The sequence below is a fragment of the Oxyura jamaicensis genome, chromosome 10 (genome assembly GCF_011077185.1).
Source record: "Oxyura jamaicensis isolate SHBP4307 breed ruddy duck chromosome 10, BPBGC_Ojam_1.0, whole genome shotgun sequence".
In the NCBI taxonomy this organism is placed as follows: Eukaryota; Metazoa; Chordata; class Aves; order Anseriformes; family Anatidae; genus Oxyura; species Oxyura jamaicensis.
In genome coordinates, this window is record NC_048902.1 from 15,617,054 (window position 1) to 15,642,113 (window position 25,060).

A 25,060-nucleotide genomic window follows, 5' to 3' on the forward strand; every position below is an offset into this window, starting at 1 on the left:
CATTTATAACTATCAGCTCCAGAGTTGCTGTCTGAATAGGAAAGCTTAGCTCCCACCAGCCAGCAATGTCGAGGGGGTTGTCTTTGTTATTCTGGAAGGGTAGACAGCACTAAATAGTGGAAAAAAATAATAATCCCATTTTTCAAATGACATCTATATTTTCAGGCTCCCTGACCTTACACCGACACACACAAATCAGACAAATAACCCGTTATTTACTGTGCAGCCTGGAATTTCTGACAAAACACGGAAATTTGGTGATTCTGCTACTTGGAAATGACACTGCTCGCAGTTCCTGGGGATGCTCAGATAAAAGCCTCTGCAAAATGCATCCTTTAAACCCCATTTTGTTTGTAGCAACACCAGAAAGTAATTAAATGCTGGTACATATCATTTGTATTTTGACACTGCCTTTTGAGATGTGATTAGTTGGTTAAACAGCTCCGCAGCAGAAGCGGCGCGTATCTGTTGTGCAGTTGTCAGATCTCAGCAAATGTGCTTTTAATAACAGCTTGTTATTCACTTCGCTGGGTAGCGAATGGAGGCAGGTTTTAGAAGCAACTTCTTATTTAGACATCTTCTGATCATCTCAGATGCCTGACAGTGCTGCAATAAAGATGCTTCCTAGCTGGGTAAGTGTCTTACAAAGGAGCTGCAGGATAGCGAAGGGGAAAACAAAAATACCTGCCGGGGAACCGAAAGCGCCAACGGGCACGGGACTGTGAATTTTAAGGTATAAAAATCGGGATTATCCATTTCTAGAGCCTCTCAGAGCTTTAAACTCTTTACAGCCTGTTGAGAGCAGGATGATCTCCGACTTCCTGAGGGGAGGCCAGCGCTGGGGTGGAAGGACGCAGCTGCTTCACCGGCACTGAGCAGCTCTGTGAGGTCAGGATTGATGTGAAGAAACCTCCTGCATCCTCAAAAAAACACACAAGAGAGGAAGGGGGAAGCACATTTGCCTGCCAGGAGTCGCTCGGAAGTTATTGGGTCTGTTTCTGCTGCCACCGTGGGGAGCATGCAGTAGGCTGGGGTGACCCCCAGCAGGGCTTCGAAGGTCCGAGGCTTGCGGAGGCCAATTATGGGATGTTAAATAAAATGCCAGGCGATTGATGAAAAATGTACATTTATTGAGATGTAACAGTCAATCGTACGGCTGTTAAAGAGCTATAACTGGGTATTAAATAATCAGTTCAGCTGCTATTTATTTAATATAATCGCAGCCTATTAAACCTGAATTAAGTACAGAGTTAAGTGTCTCTGGGACACACAGCTGAAAGTGCTGCCAGGAACATTTTATGTTGCCTGAAACCCTTTGTGGAAAACTCCCACAAACATGATCTCTGCGAACTTGTCCTTCGTTTGATGGGGGAAACCTAATAGGAGAATTTTAATTTTTGACCCGACCCACGGCAGAGTTATCTAGCAACTTCTACCTAGACCAAGATGTGATGCAGATGCATGATTTCTGTAGATCAAAAAAACTTGACTGACTTCTTGGAACTGTTCCCTTACAGATTTGGTGTGGCTTATTTTGCTTCACTTGCACATCTTTGCTCCCCTGATTCTCTGATACTGATGCAGTTATTTGCACCAGCACCAAGCGAGTCCAAAATAAATGTAAAATGCTGCTAAGTCAACATGGAATCTGCTCGGACCTGGCTGGGCTCACAACCTGGAGACGTGAATATGGAGAAACTCTCACACTGGAAATGAGAGGTCAGAGGACCCAAGGGGATGGCTGATCCTCTTCTCCCAGCTTCTTGTTTTTTTTTTTTTTTTTTTTTCTTCTATCAGCCCTCAGAGGTTTGTGTCCTGGCTCCCGGGCTGTCGGCGTGGTTTTCACAGTGTAAGCTCATGTGCTGCCCTGAGTCTCCGAGCTAGTACAGGCTGGCACCTGGGATGAAAATCCTGCGTGTTATTTGGTGAAATCACTGCCGCTGGTGTTATTGGTCTGGGCCAAACTGCTTCTATTTTTGCTTGCTTTAATCCCTTTATTTTTCTCCTTTTATAGTGATGAATGAAACCCAGGTAGGGCTCTCATCTTTTAAAACAAATACCCGGAGTGAATGCACGTGGTGTACATTACAGATTTATTTCCGTGACAGCTTGTGAAGAAAACCTGTTGCAGTCCGGGCAGACCCTCACTCGTTACCCCCACTGCCAGGGCTGCATGCGGTGTTTTTACGCGGGGATTATTTGGGTTGTTTTGGCTCTGCGCTTGCCTTTCCCCAGCTGCCTGAGCCGATGTGTTGTTTCGCAATTCCTGGGGCGTGGAAGTGCTGCGGAGAACCGATTGCAATTTATTCTCCCCATCCCTGATAGCAGAGCAGTGAGGAAGCGAGAGAGCCCACGCAGGGTGTGCTCCTGCCTCCCGAAAGCTCTCCCTTCTCGCAGTGGGGACAGAAATCGCGCTAACCGGGCAAATCCTGGGGCCTGTGCAACCTGAATGCCTCTGTGCAAGGAATGCTGCAATCTCCCTTCCCCTCCCTCTGGCTAATTACCCTGTGTTTAACACCCAGACAAAACCCCGCTGCACCTGCACTGCCCTGGGAAGCACAATGCTGGGGCAGCCAACAAAGCGGCGGGGACCCGGCGCGCTGAAAGCCCTGCGATCCCCTGAAAGCACCCCTTTGAAAAAGGATGCCAGAAAAGGGGGAAGAAAAAAAAAAAGAGGAGGAGGAGGCGATTTGCTCGCTAGGACTTTTTCACTATCGGAGAGAATGGGTGAAATGCCACAAAAGCAGCTTAATAAAGAGGAGAGGGAGAACAAGGCGAGGGGAAGTGCAGGGCAGGCTGAAAGGAAGGAGGACTTTCCAGGTTGTATTGTCCCCTGCGCCCTCCGGAGATCCTTGGCCAGCCTCTCAAAAGCTGTCGATGACACAAAGTTGATTGGTTTTGCCGCCTCCGTTAAAAGTAGAGGCTGGGGAATTGGTGCAGCCACCTTCCTCCCAGGGCCCACTTGTTAGGAGGATAAAATAAGTCTCATTCACGGGCACTACAAAGGGGCCAGCCCCGCTTTGATGTGGTGACCGATGGCCCCTCCACCTGTTTCTGCCCTGCGGAGGAACAGCGCGATGCATCCTCAGCCAGCTCTTTGGCCAAGTTCTCCCTAGAAATAGCTGCCATTCGGCAACAGCTGAAGGTTTTCCTTTCTGAAAAACTACTTAAAAGTAATTAATTAAATTATATAAATAATTTTCTACATCTCATCCAGGAAGGGCAGAATTATTCCTCCTCCCAATACATATGGAAGGAAAACTTATGCAGAAATTGTATTTTCCATTGGCTGGGTTGGCTGACAATTTGGCTGGCTTTAAAGGCATGACTTTTAGAAGTTGCTGCTTCTTCATAATAAAAAGAAAGGTAAAGCTCAGCTGTGCCACCTGGGGGGTTCAGCCTCTCATGCTGATTGCCCCGCAGTTGATATATGCAGCCTCAGCAGAGGGCGAAGTGGGGTGCATCCCTCAGTCACCTGCAGAACAGCCTGAATTGCTGCTGTTGGTGTGACAGATGGGCTGTGTTATGGGAGAGGAATCAGGGGCAGGATGGTTAAATGGCTTTCCTGAGATTGCTGAAAGAGTAAGTATTGAGGACAGCTATAGATCTCAGGAGATTCTGATTTCCAGGCCAGTGTGAACACATCCTGAGTCATCTTTTCTTGTTCTTTGTACAGGATGGACAAAGCGGAGCGCATGAAGATGAGTGATGATCACAGGCCTGTTGTACAAGGCGCTGTATGCCCGAGTTAGCATTCTCAGAGCCACAGTTCAGTGCAAAATTCCTGAGAGGGGTTTTATCTGAGAGTGTCTGTTCCCTGTGAAGCAGCTCTCTGGTTTACCATCGCCTGTGTTTAGGAGGCCTGGGGATCCCCAGGACACTTCACATCACCATCACAGCATCCCCAGGCAGGACAGAAGTGGATTGTGTGTGACTGATCAGTGGCAGTGTGATGCCCATGCTGCTGGGACGTCTGGCATCTGGAGCCACGGGACAAAGTGCCAGGTAGCAGACTGCTCACAAGGGCAGTGGTAGGCTTTAGGCATAACGTGGTTGATCTCAAAACGTGAGCAGAATATTTTCAGGCTTAACTAGCAGAGTGATGACAAGGTCAGTCCCAACAAGAAGCACGAGGTGTCTAATACCCTGGCCATAAATTAGTATCATCAGTTCAAACACCTCGAAAATTAGAAGTAAATTATTTCAGACACTTGGCACAGATGGCATCCACACACCAGGCAGAGCCAGAAAACCCAGCTGTCAGAGCATCGCCAGACTCTCCCTCTCCTGCGAGCTGGATCCCAGCAGTGACAGGTGGGACTATTGCTTGGTGCTGATGTGTGTTCCCTGAACCTCCCCAAGCAGCAGAGGAGAGGGAGGGAAGAAAAAGTGATTTGTACCTGAGAAGGAATGATTTCTCTGGAAATACTCTTTCAGCTTCATCCAGAGCACAAGCAGCAAAGAGAAAAACTTGCTCACTAACCCAGCCTCCTGCTGAGTCCTCCTACGGTGATATAAATATGGCTGGAAAATGTCTGCACTGTTTATTACTTTGAAGTCAAATGTGCATCAGCTATTTTCAGAAACATGGGAGAAGTAATGTCTTCTGGCTGGCTTGGAGTTGCTAGGTCATCTGACAAACTTCCCTTTCCCTGTCCCCCTGCTTTTATATACACATGGAAATGCAGACATGGATATTTTAATGTATATATTAAAAGTATACCGAAAGTTCACGTGCTGTTTGGAGATGTGTGGCACAGAAATAAATCACAGAGGGGAGAAAGGAAGGCATGTGCCATTCCCTGGCAGCCTTGGTTTGCTTGGGGCTGCACAACAGAGCGAGGCACAGCTCCTGCCCCACAGCCTGACCAGGCAGGCAGGTGGATGCGGGTCAAACCCTATGGGCAAAATGACCATCCATTTTTCTGGGGGTTTGACAGGGTTTTTAAGGTGTGTTTAGGGAGCCGCTGCAGGGGGAGCAGCAAAATGCTGACAGCTTCAAGTGGGGAGAGGGCTGGTTTCTCCTCTCCTCGAGGTTATGTGGCTGAACAGGGGCTGCATCCTTGGAGGTGCCTGTGGATGGAGGAGGCTGCTCTGGAAGCAGTGGAGGAAAGGACACAGAGGGCAACCAGGTCAGCTCCCTGCCTCAAGGAGCTGCGTGAAGGTGTTTCGACACACCAGCTTCAAACAGCCAGCCGGAGTGAATAAAGACTTTAAAGAAAGCACAAGGTTAAGGAATATTATCGAGAACTTTTGTTTCCCATGTGTTGGGTTGCTATTGTTTGCTTTCTGACCTTTATGATTACATACAACAAAAAAAGCCCTTGAAAAGGTGATTTGGGTCTGCTTTGGGCCATGAGAAATCAAGGTGCTGTTATCTCAGTCAGTGAGATATCGGACTTTGCAGATAGCAGAAGGCACCAGGGACTGCTCCCCAGCCTGATGTCACCAAGAACAAGCTAGCTCTGTGTGGTGACACTTTCCAGATTTCTACCTTTTCCTTAGAAAGCGGGAGGGGATATGGGCTGACTGCATCACTCAGGCCCTAGGAGAGCAGCTATGTGCTGAGAACACAGCCTGCTCATTACACTCATCATCATCATCCATGCCTTTCCAGACATCCCATGGATGGACAACTACAGGGCCATTCTGCACTGGGTTTTGTATGCAGGCCCGTGCATGTGGACAGAAGAGCTCTAGCAGGGAGGATGGCAGTGCCTGGGTTTGTCCTAATTGAGTGTTAATGGGTCCCAATTGGGAGACAGGCTCAGCTGGGTGACAATTACCCTAATTGAGAAGAAGCTCTGGTTGGGTCCTTGGAGGGTGGTGGTTCCTCACAGAGGAGGCTGGAAAAGGAAATAGCTGTTGTTTAAAAGGGGGGAAGGTTGTGGTTATTGATTTTTTTTTTTCTTTTTCCCTGTTATGATTTAGAAATATGCTGCAAAGCAAGTGGAAGGATTCAAAAACAAAAGATAGCTCCGTGAGGGCTGCAGTGGAGCACACAAAACTGCTTAGAAGAAATATCATCAGCAGGGAGGGAAGCTGTCCGGTGCAGGTAGAAGGGGCCTTGGCAGGGTTTGCTGGCAGGTGCCACCTGGTTCAGCTGCTGGCAAGGAGCAACTGGAGCTCCACCTCTGCTTCTGCTGTGCTGCTCACACAGCAAGTGGTGCTGGCTGGGGATACTGCAGGAGGTAGGGAAGGTGCCGTTGTAGATACAGTTCATCAGTACGTTAGGGTGAGGATGTCTGTTTGAGCTTGGGAAGGCTCTGGGGCTGCTGCTGTGCGAAGTATAGGGCTCTGGGTTGTTGTTACATGGGGAAATGGGGTCAGCGGGAGAGCAGCTTCCTTCTGCGGGCTCTGAGCATGCTGGCGATGCTGGGGTGGATGGCAGGCTTGGCTCAAAATGAGGTGGTTTCCCTCCTCCTGGGGCCTGGTTGCTACACATCATGCTCGCTATAGGGATAGATGGGACCAAAGGAAATAGGGTTGGTCTTCTGCTTGTCCTTGAGTCCGTCAGAGTCAACCCTTTGCAAGTAAAAAGGAAACTGAGTCATGAAGAAGTCATGCACCAAGCACAGTCCAGCAAATCTAAATTTAGCCTCTTCTTGGACAGATAAATCAAGTCTCCAACCATGGAAGTGCATCTGCTGGTGGAGACTTTGCTGTTTATTTTGCTGAAAATCCTGGACATTTTCCTTTGTTTGCCAAATTGATCCATGGCTCCCAACTTTGTTGACAGGTTGTATCTTTAGTGTCCCAGCCAGAGCCCTTTCAGTCCTTCCCACCCAGAGTTTCCCTTTCCTGTGGGAGGAAGGCGTGCAGCAGGCATTATACAGCCTTGCTGTGGTGCCAGGCACTGGAAACAACCTCATTACAGAGGATCCCCCTCTTCCTTTCTCTTTTTCTCACCAGGACCATAAAGCACTTGCAGATGTGAAGGCAGCCTCCACGCACAACTCACCTGCTCTCTGTACCACTTGGTCTTGATGCAACTCCAGGGAGCTTTTTAGGAAGCCCTTGTAAAAGTATCAAAGGGCTGACTGGATATTTTTGTTGGGTGGAGATATTGCCTCTGATGCTTTTTTTATGGTGTGGCCTTTGTTGCACTGTTAAGGCTTTATTTTTCTATAAGCAGCTAAGGTAGCTGGGCAGAGCAAAGGTCTGTTTTGCCCAGCAGCCTGCCTCTGAGGATGTAGTGTTACAATCGTTCGTGCTGGCTTTGTGTGTTGGACCAGTCAGTGACAAGTCTGATCTGGACCATCTGTTGGTGTGTACGGAACCTGGATTTACACTTCAGTGCCTAGGAAGTCATAGGCAACACAGACACCTTATTATTAGAATTAGTCACCATTTTTAGAACTGGAAAAATGAGTTTTTATTAGACTCTATGCTGCTTTTTGTCGTGTCTTTGAGCTATAACTGTGGAAACAAATGTTTTGAGTCACAGCCTTAGGCAGTAAATAATAGATGCTCTGGGAAAAAAAAATGGATAAGAAGAGGGCAAGCAAGGAGTGATTCTCCTCACAGTATTCTCTCAGATGCTGTTAACCAAACAAGATGGGCCATAACCACGTTAATTGTATGTGCCTCTGCTGGTGAGAAAAGCAAAGTACAGCAGGCACATCAAGGAAGCCAGCAGTCTCATCCCTGAGCGTGCGCTGCTGACTTATCAGCTTTTAAATTGCTGACAAATGACAAGCTCCTGTAATGATCCAGTTCAGAGAGTACCTTCCTGGAGAAACACAGGGATCCTCCTGGCAGGGTCATTTCTGGGGGTCATTAATCACTGATTTGATATTCAAAGCTGATGGCAAAGTCAAAGCAGGTCAGCATGCTAATGGTCATCAGCAGTGGCAACGACCAATTTCCACAGAATTATTGTCAGTGCAAGCAGCAATAAGCAGCTCAGAAAAGGCAATCTTTTATTTTTAAATGGAAGCCAATATGGGGTGGGCTGTATGTGCAAAATGAACCCCTGCCTGACAGGAGGCAGATTTGTTTCTAATTGGGAGAGGAGAGATGCAGCTGTAACTCCAGGGGCAAGCAGCATTTCCCAGCTGAGACCATCTGCTGTCATTTTGGACTGAGAAATTAAACAAGGTAATGCTTCTGGTTAGCGTGAGGGAGCTGGTGCTCGTTGTGGGTGAGCATGGTGGGGGATGAGTCCATCCTTGAGGCTGGAGAGCGGTCCTTCTACTGCCTGCACCAGCAAGGATCCAGGCCAGAGCCCTGGGTGGCCCAGTTTAAAGGTGGAAAATAAAAGCTGTGAGCTCTTGAAGTTGTTGCTTGGCCCTTGTCTGGGAGCATGTTGTCCAGGAAGACTACAAAATGTCCTTTTGTATCAGAACCACTGCTTTCTTGTAATCCTAAAAATGCCCCAGAAACAACTAAGGCAGGCTCATGTTTTTTTATTTTTATTTATTTATTTATTTATTTTTTTCTCTCCCCTTTCTTGTTTGTGTCCAGTAGTTCCCAGCTCTGTTAAAGCAGCTCAGGCAGTTTTCCATGAAAATGAGTTTAAAAATATTTTGATTAATTTTAGTTTTTAAACGCCTGGATGAGCGGTTTTCTCCTAAGTGTTTTTATTCACATGAAAACTGAAATGAGAGAAAACTGAAGTGAGAGCACTGATGTTCCCCCATGAGAGCCTGAAGCAGTGCTGCCCTGCTATGGCTCAGAGCAGTGAGTGGGGTCTTCAGCCTGCACTTGTGGATCAGCGGCTGCTATGCTGCTGGCTGTGCAAAATCAGAACCAAAAGACTGCCCATGTCCTCTACATCTCTCCATCTAACTCCATCCTGTTATCTCAGCCATTTTTCTTCTGGAAAGCAGAATTCCAGCATCCCATTAGGGATTACTTTTTACTCTGAATCATTGATTTAGGGTATGTGAATCTGAGACACATCTTGAAGTTATTTCTTTACAAAAGCATATATGGTGTGAGAAGAATACCTCTGGAAAGGGAGAGAGCAGGACAAGTGCTGCTTGCTCACGCTGACCTTTGCCGAAGGCGGGTTTCCATCTGGGGATGAGGCAGGTGCTTCATCGCTCTTCGCTGCTCCGCTCCTGTGCTCAAGTGGCCTTTGGCTGCTGCAAGTTTTACTGAGATGGACACACATGTTCTAGGAATTGGACTTGAGACTGGCAATTAATTTCACATAATACCTTTGTTGTCCCTGCCTTGGACCAGATTTGAACTGGTGACCTGGAGATGAAAGTCACCATAGTCCCTTAATAGTCCCCGGAGGCAGGCAGGCAGGCAGCCTCTTTGCTGGCTGTGCTAAAAAGCCACCGCCAGCCTCTTTCCTTGCCTCCCTCAAGTTTAACCCTCTCCCCACCTCCTCCAGATCTCCTTTGCCTGCTGGGCATGACGGGGATAAAAGGGAAGAGCAGTGAGCTGTCTGTGAAGCCTTTTAACCCCTCGGGATGTTCTGGGGTGAGTCCCGGGGATCCTCTGGTTGCTTAAGCCTCCGTGTGTCTGAGGGGTTTGCATCAGGTGGAGAAGTATTTGCTGGAATAGACATGGGACTTGATCAAGCCTGTAGCTGGAATCCATTTGAAGAGCATGAGGCCTTCCCTGGTTCTTCCCAGTGTCAGGTAACGTATATTATTCATCTGATTCTCAACCAGTCTATAGCCTGTCCTCATAGTGCCCTGCTTTGGCCCTTGGTGGCAATGGCTGTGGTCTGGTGAAGACTAAGGAGTGATGTGTGTGCTCTGGCAGCAGAAGGAGGCAGCGAGCGGTGAGGTCTGGGCTGCAGAAAACTCCCACCCTGCAATGTGAAGGATTTTATGGGCTCTAATAAATTAAACCTGGTGTGCTCACTCTGAAATGCAGTAGTAATGAGCCAGCCTGAATTCTGAATTTAAAGATAACAGGAGTGAAGCACGGAGTAACACGCTCACTTTCAGAAGTCACAGGACCATCTGACAGTACAGGTGGTGTGAAATGTAGGAGCCTGGCTATCCTGGGCGGTGGGATGAGCTTCAGTCTCCTGCTCCTTTCCACAATATTCCCAAATATTCTCTCCTAATAAACCTCTCTCTGATTTTTTGTAAGTTCTCTTTGAGGAGTTCCTCAGAAAACAAGGCTTATCGTCGTTAGCCTATCATTCTCCATGTGAAGGAACACAGCTCCACGGAAAAAAGGTCTGGAAATCAGGTGAGCACTGAAAACTCCACGTGTCCCACTGCTCTCCAGAGCCGTGGCACTCCCCTGAGGCAAGCAGGCTGCCAAATTAGTGACATGAGCTCATTAGGGGAACGCGTTCCTACAGGCCCCGTGCTGGGAGTGTGCAAGCAGGCGGGCGGCCGAGCGCCTGCCGTGAACCCCCAGCAGCACCCAGCTGACATGGGAACAGGGAAGGCGCCATTTCCCTATCAAATTCTTCCCCCGCTTCTTTCACAGGCATCCTGAGGACCTTACAGAGCCTCTTAGGAGCATGTGGGCTCCTGGCCCTGGTGAAGCAGAAGCTGCCTGCAGGCAGAGCAACCCCCACTTGAACAGCTCGATGAAGACATCACTCATCAGGCATCAGCCCTCTCCAGGTAACAAATCTCTTGCCCCTGCTCCGGAGGAATGTCTGCAGTCAGCGCTCGCACCTGAGGCTGTTGGCCTACAAAGCCCTCCCTCCCTGCACGCACGTGCTGCTTTGGGGATCTGGCCCCGTGCGGAGCCCCAGCCCAGCACCTCCCCGCTGTCAGCGGTGAGGAATGTCAGCGCAGGGCCAACGGCAGAGGAAGGGAACAAACCTCCCCTGCCAGGCTGTGAGGGTTGGCAGGCTTCAGTCCCTTGTTCATCGGGCCTTGTCCTCCCTGAGATGCTCAGCAACGCAAGCTCTTCTCCCACCCACTAAACCTGCCTGCTCTGCTGAGCCCCCATTCCTACCCTTTTCATCTCCCCCACCCTACCATAATAGTATCAATAACTATGAACGCTTTGGCCTTGTGTTTTTTAATCCCCCCTGGGGGGTCACAAAGTGGAATGGAAGAGTGCGAAAGGATTTATGTGAACGTGAAGGATGTTAGTTCAGGAGGTTGGGCCCGGTCAGTGAGTTAGTGTCCCTTGGTGTCCTGCCACCAGGAGGTGATGAGATGACAACTCGGTCATCCTGCTGTCAGGCAGGAGAAAAATGAAGGGGTGGTCAGCTGCAGGAGTGGGGGCTGGCCGTCCTAAGAGGGACTGTGCCTGCCCAACCTTGTGTGACAGTAGGAGCTGGGACTGGCTATGAAGGCTGGCTGAGCTGTTTGGGGGGTTGGGTCCATGTCCAGAGAATGTGGGGTAGTCTGCTCCACCCAGAGATGGGTCATGTTCCCTTGTGTGAAAAAAGTGCAGAAATAAAGAATATATTTTGCCTTAGAAATTGCATTGAGATAAATGGGGTAACCCACGTGCTAAGCTTTCTGTCTCTCCGTATTTTGTTCACTTTGCGTGTTGTCAATGAAGGAACAAAAAATTGCTTTTGATCATTCTCTGCCTAGTGCACCGTGCTGTGCATGGGGAATCTCCTCCCATTCCCACATTATTCTCCTGCTGGATTTCAGGTGGGCTCTGCACGCTACTTCTCTACCCAAATGTGATTCCAGAAGGGTGAGAGGGGGGTTCAGGCTGGGAGAGATGATAGCACTTGGTAAGATTTCAGAGGAAAGAATAACTCTTCCATGCAAGGGGACATCCAGCCACATTGCAGTGCGGGTCTGTGATGCACGGTGATGGGTTTTTAGTGAGAAAAGCTGCTCCTTGCAACAACAGGAAATACTTCTGCAGCCCTTGCCATGTGTCCCGAAGTATGAATTGCCTCTAGCACATGGGGAGGGTGATGGAAATAGCAGCATGCAGATCTTCCTGGGGGGGGGAATAAGTGGACACATGGTAGGCACCAGGCGAGAGGCAGTGATGGAGCCCTTCCAGGGAAAACAACCCTTCGTTAGGGGTCACGGAGCAAACACAGATGTCTTGAATTGTAAGTAGCCAGAGGAAGCAGAGCTGAGCTGTTGTGTAGGATGCTGGAGAGGGTTTGCCTTGTGGGCAGCCCCATCAGGATGCTGGCTGCAGCACGGGGCAGTGGAGCCTGGCTTGGGAAGGAGCTCTGGGGACAGCACAGCATCCCTGCCTGGGACTGGCCACTTGTCACAGCACCAGCTGTCCAGGCTGGCTTTGTCCTGCAGCCTGGGAGCTTTCTGCTCTGCCGTTGCCTCCCCATTCACTGTCACAGTGAATGCTTGTGATTTTGGCTGGCGCTTTTGATAGACAGGGAGACTATGGCACAGGGAAAAAAAAACAGCTTGGCCAAAATCAAGTCTCATGTATTTATTGGACAAAAGAATTAAGCCTTGATCTTTAAGAATTAAAAAAAGAATTAAGCCTTGATAATTAAGCCATATGCTACTGGACAGTCCCATCTATGCTCACAGCCTTAGACTTTGAGGAAAAAGGACTAAAGTAAGTGAACTTCAGTGTGGGTGAGAACTGGGAACAAGTTCTGAGAAGGGAGCAGATAGGAGGTTTAGGTTTTCCTTCCCAGGCAAACCTAAATCCAGCTCTTGTGCTAGCCTCTGCTATGGAACGAATTGCTTATATTTCAGTGACTTAGATAAAAGTAAAAGAAAGGCAAGACCCCACAATCATTTAATATTGAAGTCACTGTTTAATTCCTTCTGGGTGAGCAGTCAGGGAGCAGCACCGTGGTGGGGTGTATAAGTAAATGGCGGTAGTCCTCCTCCCTCCTGTGCTGGCTGCCCAGCTTTGTCACCAGCTCTCAACTCACACTGCTTGCATCCTTTGTAGTGACTGAAAAAGAAAGGAAAAAATATATATATATATATAGCTGAGAGATATTATAAGTGTATCATCCTTTTGTTAAGCTTGTATTTGGAGAGCTCTTAGTGAGGTTTCTTTCTGAAGCTGAGACTGACTGAATTTCTGGAAAGGGAACAGGGATCAGGGCTGCAAAGAGAAATGCTGTGCAACAAAGCAGCTCAGCTCACTGCAATGAAGAGGGACCTGGATGCTGACCTCACTCAGGCTGCAGGCAGTTGCAGGAGGAATAAAAAGTAAATCTGGGCTTATTGCCATGAATAATATGATGTCTTTACATCCTGACCTAATTGTATTAATTCTTCATGGCAAATATCATATGGAAGTGGCTGATTAGTACCTAGCAATGAGACTGGTATTGGCCATCTGGTGCTCCTGGCTTGGAGGAAAAAAAAAAAAAAAGAGATAAAACTGAAAAACATTATAAGAGTCTTTCAAATAATGAATTAGCCAGATTCATTAAATTCCAGTTCAAATTTGTCTCTACTGCCACTCGTTTATGGGCAGGGCATGAAGCAGTTGCATGACTGTATCTAGGAGGAAAGTGGCCCCTCCAAGCTGAACACGTGCAGTGAATTAGGGTTATTTTGCAAGTAAGAGACTCCATGAGAAACAATGGAGTCAGCTCTGTCTTATCTGACGTACTGTCAGTTTGCCTTTGTTCTGGATTAATACCCCACCTTCAGTTCCGGAGACTCCTTATCCTGGCAGTGCAGCTCATTTACAGGCGAGACTAATTAGTCAACACCTCTTCCATCCATGAATTAAAGCAGGCAGGGAAACTGAGGTACAGGCATCTTTCATATGTCTTATCTGAGCCTAGTTTGGCAAGGCAGTTGTGTAAAACCTTCCCTGGCAGCTCAGAGACAAAAATCTGCCCATGGTTTTGCTCTGTATTTCCCCACTTAGTCCTAGGAAAAGGTGATGCCTGAGAATGGCAGTCTATTGAAATGAGGATTTCTGCAGCTTCTCTTGGGGTTTGACAGCAAAGGTCTTGCATGAGGTCTACAGAGCCTGATGGTCCTCTTCTGAGGCAGGCACACTTACAAAAAAATCTTAGGATATCGGGACTTCTGCTGAAGAAATATTTTTTTCTTATTGCTGGGGAGACCAGTTTGGTTTGGAAAACAGGGTGGGAGGCTTGATCTGAGTACAAGAGAGCTCCAGAGGGATGACAAAGTGGCTGGGTTCCTTGGGTGGGTGGGGAGAGCAGTTAGGAAACCCGGATTTGAGTCAGTGGCTTCCCTTGCTGTGAGGGTTGGCCAGAGGTGACCTGAGTTGTTCATCAGCCAGATGTCCTTGCTGCACTGGCCGCTTGTGAAAGACCTGGGTGTGCCCAAAGTGCTCTGCAGAGCCTCCTCTTGGAAGGTTTTGGACAAAAATGTTTTATTTATTTATTATTTTGATTACCAGGCTCTTTCCTGTGCTGCACCTGTGTATGCTGAAAACAAGTGTGATGGTGGCAAGTTTGTTTGGCTGGTAGGCCACTGGAATGGGCAATGGAAATGGGATGAGGTCTACTTGACTGAAGCTGTACAGACCAGGTCTGTATGCTCGCAGGATTCTCCTCAGAGTTTGGCTACCCCAAACTAAGCCTCTGAAGTCAAGGAATCTTGAAGGCAGCATCAAGGATTGCAAGAAGTGGTTGATAATATTTTCAAGCAAATGAATCTGAGTTGCTACCTAGGGAGAGGTCAGAGCTTTGCTAGCACACTCTGTGCTGCCCAATGTACAGCCAAGTACTCGTGTTTTTGACTGGTCAGACCCTGCATGCCCTGTGTTTGGGGTGCTGTAACATCAGTGCAGTGTCTGCAAACTCAGTGCCACTGTTGTGATGCTGCTCCTTCAGTGAGGTGAAGGTCAACACATAACGTTGTCTTTCTGATGTTACTCCGTGCTGCTTATTTCTTCTCCTATACTCCTCTGCTTCTTGCTGCTCCTCTGCTTCGGCACAAGGTCCTTGATGGGCTCTGTCCCTTAGGGATTTGCCTGCCCTGGTGTGACCCATGGTAAGCTGTTCCCTTGGGCATGGAGATGCTCTTCCAAGTGTGTATCTCCAGGTGTGTCCCCAGCTTTGTCCTCTTCCCATATTTCCCTATTCCTCCTCTCTTACCCAACCACACCTCATCACATTTCCCTTTCTGTACTCCATTCTCCTCTTCTGTCTCCTTTTTGCATCTCCCCATGCCTTCCTCTTTGTATCATTACCCCTCACATGTCCCTCTGCCAACTTTGCCCTTGCAGCTGCTGCCTCCACTTAATTACACCTTAACATCAGTGTCTCATCCTCCCCGAGTAGCTGCAGTTTTGAGGTGCCATGGACTGTCTGGATGCTGTGGGCACGGAGCAGAAAGGTGCAGCTGCCTGCTGATGGAGAGCAGCACCAGGAACGAACAGGAGAGCCTTGCTCTTGGGTAGGAGGAGCTGAGTGTCTTTGTCTTTATGCCTGGTTTACTACGTGCCTAATAAACTCTGGGTTTGCTTTTAATTTAAGCCTGCTTTTTCTTTTCCCCCTAATAATTAATGATCAACAACATAACCCAGCCTTGTTGCTTGACAGAGCAGCGCTGCGCTATAACCATGGCCTTCTGAGCAGGCTTCTTATTAAGTGTGCTTGCTGGGTAAACAAACAGGGGAGAGCCTGCTGTGGGGTAATATATTCCCCAAGCACTCCAGAGTTGCCAAAGCATGTGTGTTCAGAGCCACAAGAGCCATTTGTTGCTGGCCTTATCGGCAGATACTCCTGATTGTCCGTGCCTTTCCCTGAAGGAGGAGAGGTGGGAGAGCAGCAAGGGTTTTCCTTTCTTTTTTTGGGTTAAGAATAAGTGTGCTGTAGATATTTATGGTTATTGTGAGAAGCTCCAAATCTGTGATGATGAAGGGGTAGCCAGGTTCCCAGGATATAGCCAGCACCTTGTATCTCCCATTTCAGCGAGTGCTGGAGGAACCCATCTGATGATGATGAAGGATGAAGGCTTAGGTGCTGTCAAGGCTGGGACCATGTTCCCAGTGCTGCTCCATGTTGCCTGGATGTGGCCTTACCCTGGATTTCACTTCTTTTAGGATTATAACATTGCCCTTTGGTCTCTTACTTAGATATTAAGCAGCTTTGGGGGAAGTATTTTGTGGCTGCAGTTGCGCTGGTGACCCATGCGTGCCTCTCCTCGGATTGCAGGATTTGTTTTCCCTGCAGGATTTGTTCTCCCTGTAGGATCTGTTCTCTGCAAGGCCATGGGGCAGCCCTGGCAATCTTGCTGCTGAGTGCTGAGAGGCAGCTGTCGAGCTGTGGGCAGCTGGAGAGGGCCTTTCCCCTGTCTTTCACTTGAGGAAACAAGCAACCATTGGGCGCTACCCACTTCTGATTGCTCACAAAATCTGGTTTTGAACCAGTGACCTCCAGGTCAAAGGCTCCTTGCCCCGCTTGGTCCCCAGAGAATAAAGCCTACGGTTGTCTGCAAACCACAGGTACAGCCTTGCTGAGGCAGCTGTTTGCTTTTGAAGCCAGGCAAGCAGCTCCTGTGTGTCACCTCATTTTCACATGTTGGATTTTACACTAGATTTTTCATTTTTTAAAGCTAACAAAGTGGGAACCAGCAAGCCATGCATCTCATGATGCTCTAGCTCCTTTACTTTCCTTCCAAGTTGTCAAGGCTTGGGTAAAGCTCTACTTGGTGGTGAATCTCATCAACCCACCATCTCCTGGAGCCCCTCTTGGCTGACATCTCACTAAATGTGTGCCACCAGCCCTCCCCAGCCCCTGCCAACCTGTGAGTTTATGCTCTGGGGAGGCATCTGTGATAACATGGCCACAGCAGAATGCTGTGATGGGGCCAAACTTGTATGTTATGCCTTTTTTTTTGGATGCGTGGCACGATGTAATGAGCAGTCTCTGCACTGCTTTTTCTGTGACTACCCCCACTAAGGGCAGACTTTTTGTTCTGGGATCATTCAGTTTCCTGGAGAAGTGGCTCTCCCTCTATTTCTCTTCTGGGGTCCCGATGTCCATTATTAATCTAGAATAAAGGGCTTGAAAGAATGCTTTTGCCAGATGATTATGGGAAACCTAAAATGTACTGAGCACTGATTCATCAGGGCAAGATAAGATGTGATCCTTTTATGACTGCGGTATGTGGATGACTGATTGCTTTATGAAGATCATGTGATTAATATGAAAGGTAAATTATAATTAATAATGACATTCCGTGGGGTGGGAAGGGGGAATTGAGCCAGATGCCTTTCCCACCCTGTCCCCATCTGAAACTACACATCTGTGGCAATCGAGCAATAGTGTTAGAAGTATGCCTGGCATGGCACAGGGAGTCTCACACACACACACACACACACACACACCAAAAAAGAAATAAATAAAAAAAAGAACAAATAAATAAAAAGCAAACCACCCACAGGCTTCCATTGACTGAAAACTTAGGAGAAAGATAATCAGCAAGTGACATCAGCTGCAGCTGACGGCACCGTGCAAATATGCATAATTATGCAAGCAATTTGCTTAGCATTGATGGTATCAGCTATGAGGTAAAAACATCCTGGTGCACTGTGGGAAGGTCCATGCAAATCGCAACACGGCCAGCGCTCGCTAACTTGATTTAAAGCTTCACTGAGCTACGGGTAGTCCCTGCAACTGCTTGGCCTCTGGGGATGAGCATGGGTTCTGCTACCTGCATTTTCCATGCATTTGCTACAGCTGTGACCGTGACAGGCTCACTTCCAAGGATCAGCAGCCTAGGCAAATATGTGCTTGCATTTATTTGCTTTAAAAAAAAAACAAAAAAAAAAAAACAAAAACTTGAACCCCCTATGCCTACCCTAATATATGTTTATTCATTTGTTCCTATGTTAGCAGGACCCAAATGTATTGTTTTCAAAATATTCTTGCCTCTCTCCAGCAGTTTTACTGCTACCAAGTATGTTCAGTGCCCCAGCTCAGCAGTAGGTAGTTATTTAAAACAATACATTTCTCTTATGTGCAGCGCCTTCTCAGAGGTCTTGGCTTGTTCAGGCTTTAACTAGGATTTTGCATGCAAATTTAATGTGTCATTGCGGCATACTTAGGAATAATTAATATAAAAGGGTTACTTGTAAATTAGAACTAGGGACAGATTTGTGAACTCAGCCCCAACAGTGTTTTTCCTTGAAATGCTGGAGCTGATGACAGGTTTGATGTGAGAGTGTCAAGTGACATTTACTAGCCAGGAGTATTTATATTTTGGATGTGTGTGGTTGGAGATTTTTTTTCCCCTCACTTTTTTCTGTTCCCAAATTTTGCAGCTGTGCTTTGATTTACACGAAGCGGACAAAGTTGTGAGTTTACAGCATTCCAGTTCCTTCCCTCATTAGGAACCCAGAAAGGCAATTCCTGGAGTCCCTGGGGAAGGGGGCTGCCATGTTCTGCGTACAATACGAAAGCAGCTGAATCCAACTCATGAAATCTTGGCCAAGATATGGAGAGTATGGAAATACCTGGTATGGCAAAAGGCTTTTCTCTGTTAAACGTGTCAAAGAAGGTTGTAAATACTTTGGGCGTGCAAAATCAAGTTCTTTCACTAGCTGACTCTTAACTGCACTACCCTTCTGGAAGCACAATGTAAAAAATTCGGAGGTGGGGGTGGAAATTGGGAAGCTGCAAATTCTCTCTTAAGAGCTTGGAGTAGATCGAATCCCTCTCGTTTCAGGATGCAAACTGGCTTGTTACAGAGGATCTGGGGAAAAAAAACTCCCTTGGAACAGCTGGAGCCGATCCCCATCGGAGTCAGGATGCAGAGCCAGATGGTCAGGTCTGGTTTGATAATTGTATTTTTTTTTTTTTTTTAAATGAAAATATGCTTTTGTTTGGGGGGAAAAAAGAATTGTTACCAACTCTGCTGTGATCAAACATAATGAAAATATAGTCTTTATTCTGCGAAGTTCACTACCTAAAAGTGACTTTTGTATCACTGGCATATCAAACAAGGAGCAGATCAAGAAGGGAAGGACTCAGCTCTTTTTTGGCTTGCAGGGTCCAGCAGAAATATAGAGAAAAATAGTTGGTAGTTGATATATCGACCTGTTTTCATTATAACTTCAGTGTTTCTTTCATCTGAAAGAGAAGATATGATACGTCTTGATTAAATGAAATGTCATCCGAGTGTTGAATTAATTACGTGGAACGTGGGCAAGGAGTTGGTATCGTATTAATTTGGCAGCTCTGGAGAAAACATCAATAGGCTGTTTGCGAATGATAACTTTATACTCTGTCACCTTCCACGAAGGGATCTCACAGCTCTTGGCTAACAATGATGTATTAAGCTTGGTAGAGGCAGCAAAGTATTAAAATATCCCTTTTGTAAGGGCTCAGATAGCACTAAGAAAGCTTTAAGGCTTTTCCCCTGCAGTTCAAAGGAGAAAAGGAGTTTGATACAGAGAGTTGTGTAGGACAGGACCCTAGACAAGCCATTAAAGCCTTTCTGTTGCCTGTGTCCTACTGACTGAGTTGCACAGGACTGGCAGAAGACCTGCTAAGAGCAGACCAGGTTTCCATGGTTTTTAGTGCTGGAGCTTTTAAATGAGTACGAAGTTGTGTCCCCGCTGGTGGCTCATTAAGAGCCAGCCACAGCTGGGCTTTGGCAAAGATCGAGATCATTTTACAAGCCCAGGTTGATTCACAAGTGAGTTGTCACATAATGTTCTCTGGGGAAAGTCAATTATAACTCAATAGGTTTTGATATGAAAATGCTTTTGGCAGATATGTTCTTTTTAATATGCTCACACATGCTAAAGCAATACCGAAGGTGAGGTGACAGGGAAGGTGAACTCAAGCCTGTGTCTGTTTGAGCGGGGTCGTGTTTTGTTTGAGATGTGCTCAAAGCAAATTTGAGGCTGTTCCCTGGACTTGCCACCGCATTTAATGGGTCATTTAGGGCTTGAGAAGGGGCTGACTCTGAGACCCAGAACTTTGTAAAAGTGCTCAAAACCTGCCTTTTTGAAAGACCCCATGGGCAGAGATACAATGATTGATCTCCCCACAACATTGCAGCCCTGATTTGGGTTTTACTAGGGGCAAGGCAGGATAATGGTGCAGGTTCACTGCCTGCTCAACCCTTCACCTTCTCATAAAGATGGCTAGGGCAGATTCTGTTATGAGTGTAAGCACACAGCCCTCCCCAGCCAGGTAGCGCATATAAATAGCAGGAATCATTACTGGCAATCGTTGCGCGAGATTTTATAGTGCAGACGTAGTTTTATGGTTATTTATTTTTATGGTTCATTGGATCAAGGCCCCCATTTACTTCATAGCTCTCCAATGTCAACAATTATCAGGCAGCTGCTAATTGGGGCTGGATCGGAATCAGCAGCCTATCGCTGATAATCTCCATGGGTGACATTTCTGACACCGCTGAAATTGATGGCAACAAGCCCAAGGGTGCTGAGAACGCCAGAAAGTTATTCCGTTCCCCCACGTCCACCTTGAATGACAGGTCTGCAGGACTCGGAACGAATCTTGATTTTGGTCCTGATAAAAGCTAATGAAGCGTGGAGGAACATCATTAAGTCATAAGCAGTTCTTGCATTAGAGGCTGGATGCAAGGAGGGGGATCAGTGTTTTTTTTTGTGTTAGTGGTTATTTAACTGAGTGAGGCAGTGTTCTGCAGAATTTGGCCCTTGGATGATGAGGCAGAGAGACAAAATAAGGGAGGAAGAAAGAAAAATGGCATAATCATAAGAAATGGGAAAAATGTTTTTGGCAATTTTCTTAGATTTCATATTCACAAGTAGCAAGTAGTTGAAAACAAACTGTAGTCTCAGCCATGCTTTGCCAGGAAACAAAAATAAAAAAGACATCAGACGCAACTTTTGATCTCAAATTATTTTGTAGGCTTTAAATTCCATTTTTCTTTGCATTTCCCATGGGACAAAATATTCAAAATGGTGCTCCGGGCCCACCCTTGTAGCAGCAGCACCGGACACGTGCTAACGTCACCCTCGCTGTCCCCGCTGCCACCTGTTTGCTTGTCACCCCGTGACAGCTGCAGCGTGGGAGGCCAGGGGCTTGCATCTTCTGCAGGCTTGGGTGGCATATCCCGGCAGTGCCTCTGAGCTCTGCAAACAATTGACATATGTGCGCCGAGAAGGATTTAAAAATGTGTATTCAATGGATTATTTTTCTATTTTTTTAGGATATGAAGCTCTTGTTTTGTGGTCATTTTCTATCTTAGAAACCACTAAGTCTATTGCAATCTGCTCATGCACCATGCACGGAGGTTGCAAACTCCCCAGAACTGCTTCTCCCAGCCCTGTATTTCACCTTTCTTTTGATTGCTCTGTCATTTTAAGACTTTAGATAATAGGCCATTCTTCTCAGAATTGCTATTATATTTTATTAATAGGGTGGGGGGTGGGATTTATTGTCACGAACTCTGAAAGATTTGCCATCGGAGCGCTCGCAGCTCTCATACAGGGCAATTCATTTAGCTGCCTCGTTTGATGGATGTAGACTGATCTCTTCCTTCTTGCTTTTCTAGGTGTTTGCAATATTTGGAACCTACGGGGTCCCCTTCGAGGCTGGTGGCACCACCAGCTGGTCTCATCTCTTGGTGATGGAGGCTGGGATTGGTGCTGGTGGCTGGAGCCCAGCTCGGAGCTTTCCCCTCGTGTGGGTGTGCGTATGCGTCCGTACGGTCCAAGCAAGTCTGTTCCTGTTGGGGAGATCAGTGTCAAAAGTGTATTTTGTAAGAGCTGGCTGAGCTCCCGTTTCCACATTGCTAACCAAAAGCAGTTAGTTTTTTTTTTTTGTTTGTTTGTTTGTTTGTTTTGGGGGGGCGAGGGGGGAGAGGGGGCTTCATTTTTCTGAAGCAGAGCACTGCTCTGTCTCTTCCTTTAGCAGGGTGAGGAGCCAGGGGAAGGAAGGATGTGCTGCAGAGCCCTTGGCACAAGGAACCCCTCAGGGAGATGAGGCAGAGGTTTGTCCTGGTGGGCTGGGCACTGAGGGACAGCCTGGATCTGGTGTGACCGTAGTGATGACGTGGAAAAACCCCTGCTGGGGGATGGGGACCAGCTCCAAAAGGCTTCTGCTCCCCCGGTGCTTACAAGACAGGAGCAAGTATGGACACGTGGGATCTAGCTCCGTCTCTCCCTTTTGTCTCTGTGCAAATCTTACGTTCTCCAACCCTCCTGATGCTTACAGAAAGGTGTTTTTTTAATTATTTTTTCCCCTGAAGTGCCTGAACACCTGAGGCTGAAAATCCTGTTCTCACCTCAGCCTCCCCTTCTTGTTCCCGTAGCGCTGTGCTTGCAGGCATCTCGGGATGCCTGGGAGCAGCTGGGGTCTGGATGCGGTGGCGAGGTCCCTCTGAAGGGACCATGCTGGGTCCTGCCCCTGCACTGCCCTGGTCAGAGAACAACCTGCTGGCCAGGGTAGGGGTCTTCTACAGGGAACGTGTCAGTCCCCATAAACCCAGGTAGGGCTGCTGGTGTCTCCTTTGGTCATCATCCCTGGGGTGAGAAGTGACTACCTTTGGCATCCATAATTTTGTCTGATGAAAACCATCCTCTGGGGTATTCTAAACCTTGCTGTGCACATTATATGGCTGGGGATGGGGTCTTTGCACCCAGCCTGCCCTCATCAGCCTTTTCCACACTCGTTCTCCTTGCTGGAATGGCAGAAAGGAGGAAGGTGTGCTGGGTGGAACTGGCTTCGTGAACCTTGTGGTAGATGTGGGCACCGTGTTGGGGTGCCTGGCCTGCCTCTGTTAGCAGGAGGAAAGCAGCAAGGGATGGAGAGCGTGACTTGTTCCACTCAGTGCATTAACCCATCCCTCTGCTTTTCAGGTTGTATCTTCTGAGGTGGGGGTGAGGGGGGACAAACAGCCAAAAGTGGCCCTCAGGGGAAACGGGACACCTGTGGTGGGAGCAGCTTTCAAATCCTAGCCATTCCCTGGCATTTTTTTTATTTTTTTTTCACATTTTTCTCCAGTTCTCTTTTCTGTCAAGCCCAGAAAAATGGTATTTAATCTGCAGCTCGAGTGCACAGATGGAATAAATGTATGCATACCTGCACCTTTGAATGGGGTTAGGTATTTGTCGGGGGGGCAAAAATGTTTCTGTGGGCTTGGATAAGGGTCTCACATTTTATGCAAAGGAGGAACATAGTTTCATAGCTATCTATTACAGATGTAGCAGCTGGCCTCATTAGACTTGCATGTATCCTGAACAAGCTGTTGCAATCCAAATGTGGCTTTATAGTCTGGAAGAGTCCGGCCTGTGGAGCACAGGAGCTGTGTGGATTGCCCACGGTGGTGGCGGGTGCTGAGATCACTTCCCTGACACCCAGCTCGTGCACCGAGCAGCTGGGGCTCCTGCCTCTCTCTGGTTAATGCAGAGATCTCCGTCCTAAGCCAACATTGACAAATTGATATCCCGTATGGAAGGATATGAAGGCAATCTTTCCTGGAAGAAATGCTCCCGAATAGTTTTATTGACAGAGGTGGAAATAGAAATGGGAATTATTGACTCCCTGTTCAATCTGTAATCAGCAGATTCACCTGCTGAAAGAAATCAGTAGGGAAGTCAGTGGGTACTTTCTTATATTTTAGTGGTTCGTTTCCAATATTTCTAGTCATAGCCTTTCAGACCTCAAGCTTCAAAAAGTCCTTGGTTGAATACTAACGATGCAGCCTGGTGTTCCAAGCTGCAGAGCTGTTATGAATCTTTTGAAAAATTAGAACAAGGATTTTAAATGTGCAAATCTACAGTCAGGAGCCCAGATTTAAGCACTTGGGTTTGCATACTTTGTTTTTACTACCTACAGCTTCAGAAAGTGGAAAACTGCTATGTTGATCACTACTATTCATTAATCCAAGCTCTTTGGAGGCAGTTTGTTTTGTTATAAATCAGTCATTAAGTTAATTCTATTTATTTCACTTTGTTATAAATTACAAAGCTGTGCGATTTTTCTGTACATTAACAGAGCAAAACTTTATTTGGCACTGCTATTTTCTGAGTGTCCCACAGCTAGCAGCAGTCAGATTTATTTTTTCCACTTTGAAGTGTTTTTTTTTTTTTTTTTTTTTTTTTTTTTTTTTTTTTTTTTTTTTTTGTTAAGTCCAATTCTTGCACAGTTTCTTCTGTCTGGCTCTAGAATTTTTAAGGTCCTGTCGCTTCTGGGCACAGGGTTCAAAAGGGCTTTGGGAAGAGCAGGTTTGCATCCTGAACTTGGGAGCAAGCGTTACAGGCCCCAATTTGCAAACAAGGAACCACGATGCTAATTATTTTGGTTGCTTATTTATGTCTTGATGCTGTAATCCAATTAAAATCACTGCCGTTACTTGTAGGTGGCATGCTTCCTCCTTTGGATTTCGGGAGGTGTAAACACCACCAGCAGCTTGTGTGGGAGATCCTGCTTTTGCAACGGGGAAATTCTCTTTGGAAAATTCAATTTGGAAATTTCCTTTTTTTTTTCTTTTTTTTTTTTTTTCCAAAAATAAAGCAGAGACTCTCACAGGCCTCGAGCAGTGGAGATTTAAGATGGTAAATATTTTAAAACCTTGTAATAACTCTTATATCATAACTCAATTTTAATTATGCTGGATGAATGAGGCCTTGAATTACCAGCAATTTCTGAACAACTTGTTAGGAGGAAGAGCACCCCTGTATGCTGGGACAAACATGTTGGAAAAAAATACAGTTTGGGGCTTTAAAAAAAAACAAAACACAACATCTTTCAAGCGGTTCTTTAAAAATCGTCTTTAAATGACTGTGGGAAGTTGGCGTAACGATGTAAAGCCAGCCTGGAAAGTCGCGCAGCACTTGTGGGTCCGAGCAGTGAAATTAGCAGTAACACACACGCTGAGCTACGAGGCAGATATTGCCTTAATGAAAGGCATAGCAGTGACACCGCGTGAACTTCGTGTTTAGCCAGTGACGTCTGCGCTTCACGAGAGCCCATGGGAGGCAATTAGGAGGGCTGCAGAAGGAGGGAATAATTTTACCTGTCAGGTTTGTAAGTGGGCAGCTTTGTGTGTGTGTGTGTGTGTGTGTGTGCGCACATGTACGCATATTTGTATGTGTGTGAAAGATCCAGAAAGTAATGAAACGGAGAGGCTTGGCGGGGACTGTCAAGCCTGTGGTTAGAGGTGGGGAAGCAGCTATTTCCAAACCCACAAGATTTATTTGTGGAGCTGGTGGGGGGTGAAGTTAGCAGACTTTAGCCTTCAGGGCTTTCATCTGCTTTAAATTCAGTTTTTTTTTTTGT

The 25,060-nt window shown here is 47.0% G+C and overlaps 1 protein-coding gene across 10 annotated transcripts in view; it reads left to right on the forward strand.

Moving 5' to 3' along the window:
* LOC118171951 overlaps positions 1 to 25,060 on the forward strand; it is a 56,767-nt gene that overhangs the window by 10,682 nt on the left and 21,025 nt on the right. For 3 of the 10 annotated variants that reach the window (XR_004753485.1, XR_004753486.1, XR_004753488.1), the window contains exons 1-6: positions 5,819 to 6,055; positions 10,060 to 10,161; positions 10,408 to 10,547; positions 21,333 to 21,585; positions 21,692 to 22,851; positions 24,299 to 24,336. The exons of 1 other annotated variant lie outside the window; for it this stretch is intronic. Coding sequence is in view for 1 of the 9 variants with exons in the window: in XM_035335498.1 (XP_035191389.1) it covers positions 10,442 to 10,547; positions 21,333 to 21,585; positions 21,692 to 21,824; positions 24,296 to 24,336 (533 nt within the window). In the remaining 8 variants the exon portion in view is untranslated. Of the gene's footprint in view, positions 1 to 791; positions 1,181 to 3,676; positions 3,860 to 5,818; positions 6,056 to 10,059; positions 10,162 to 10,407; positions 10,548 to 21,332; positions 21,586 to 21,691; positions 22,852 to 24,295; positions 24,337 to 25,060 lie in introns of those variants that run through there. 6 more of the 10 variants (XR_004753493.1, XR_004753487.1, XR_004753482.1 and 3 more) reach the window with 4 other exon arrangements.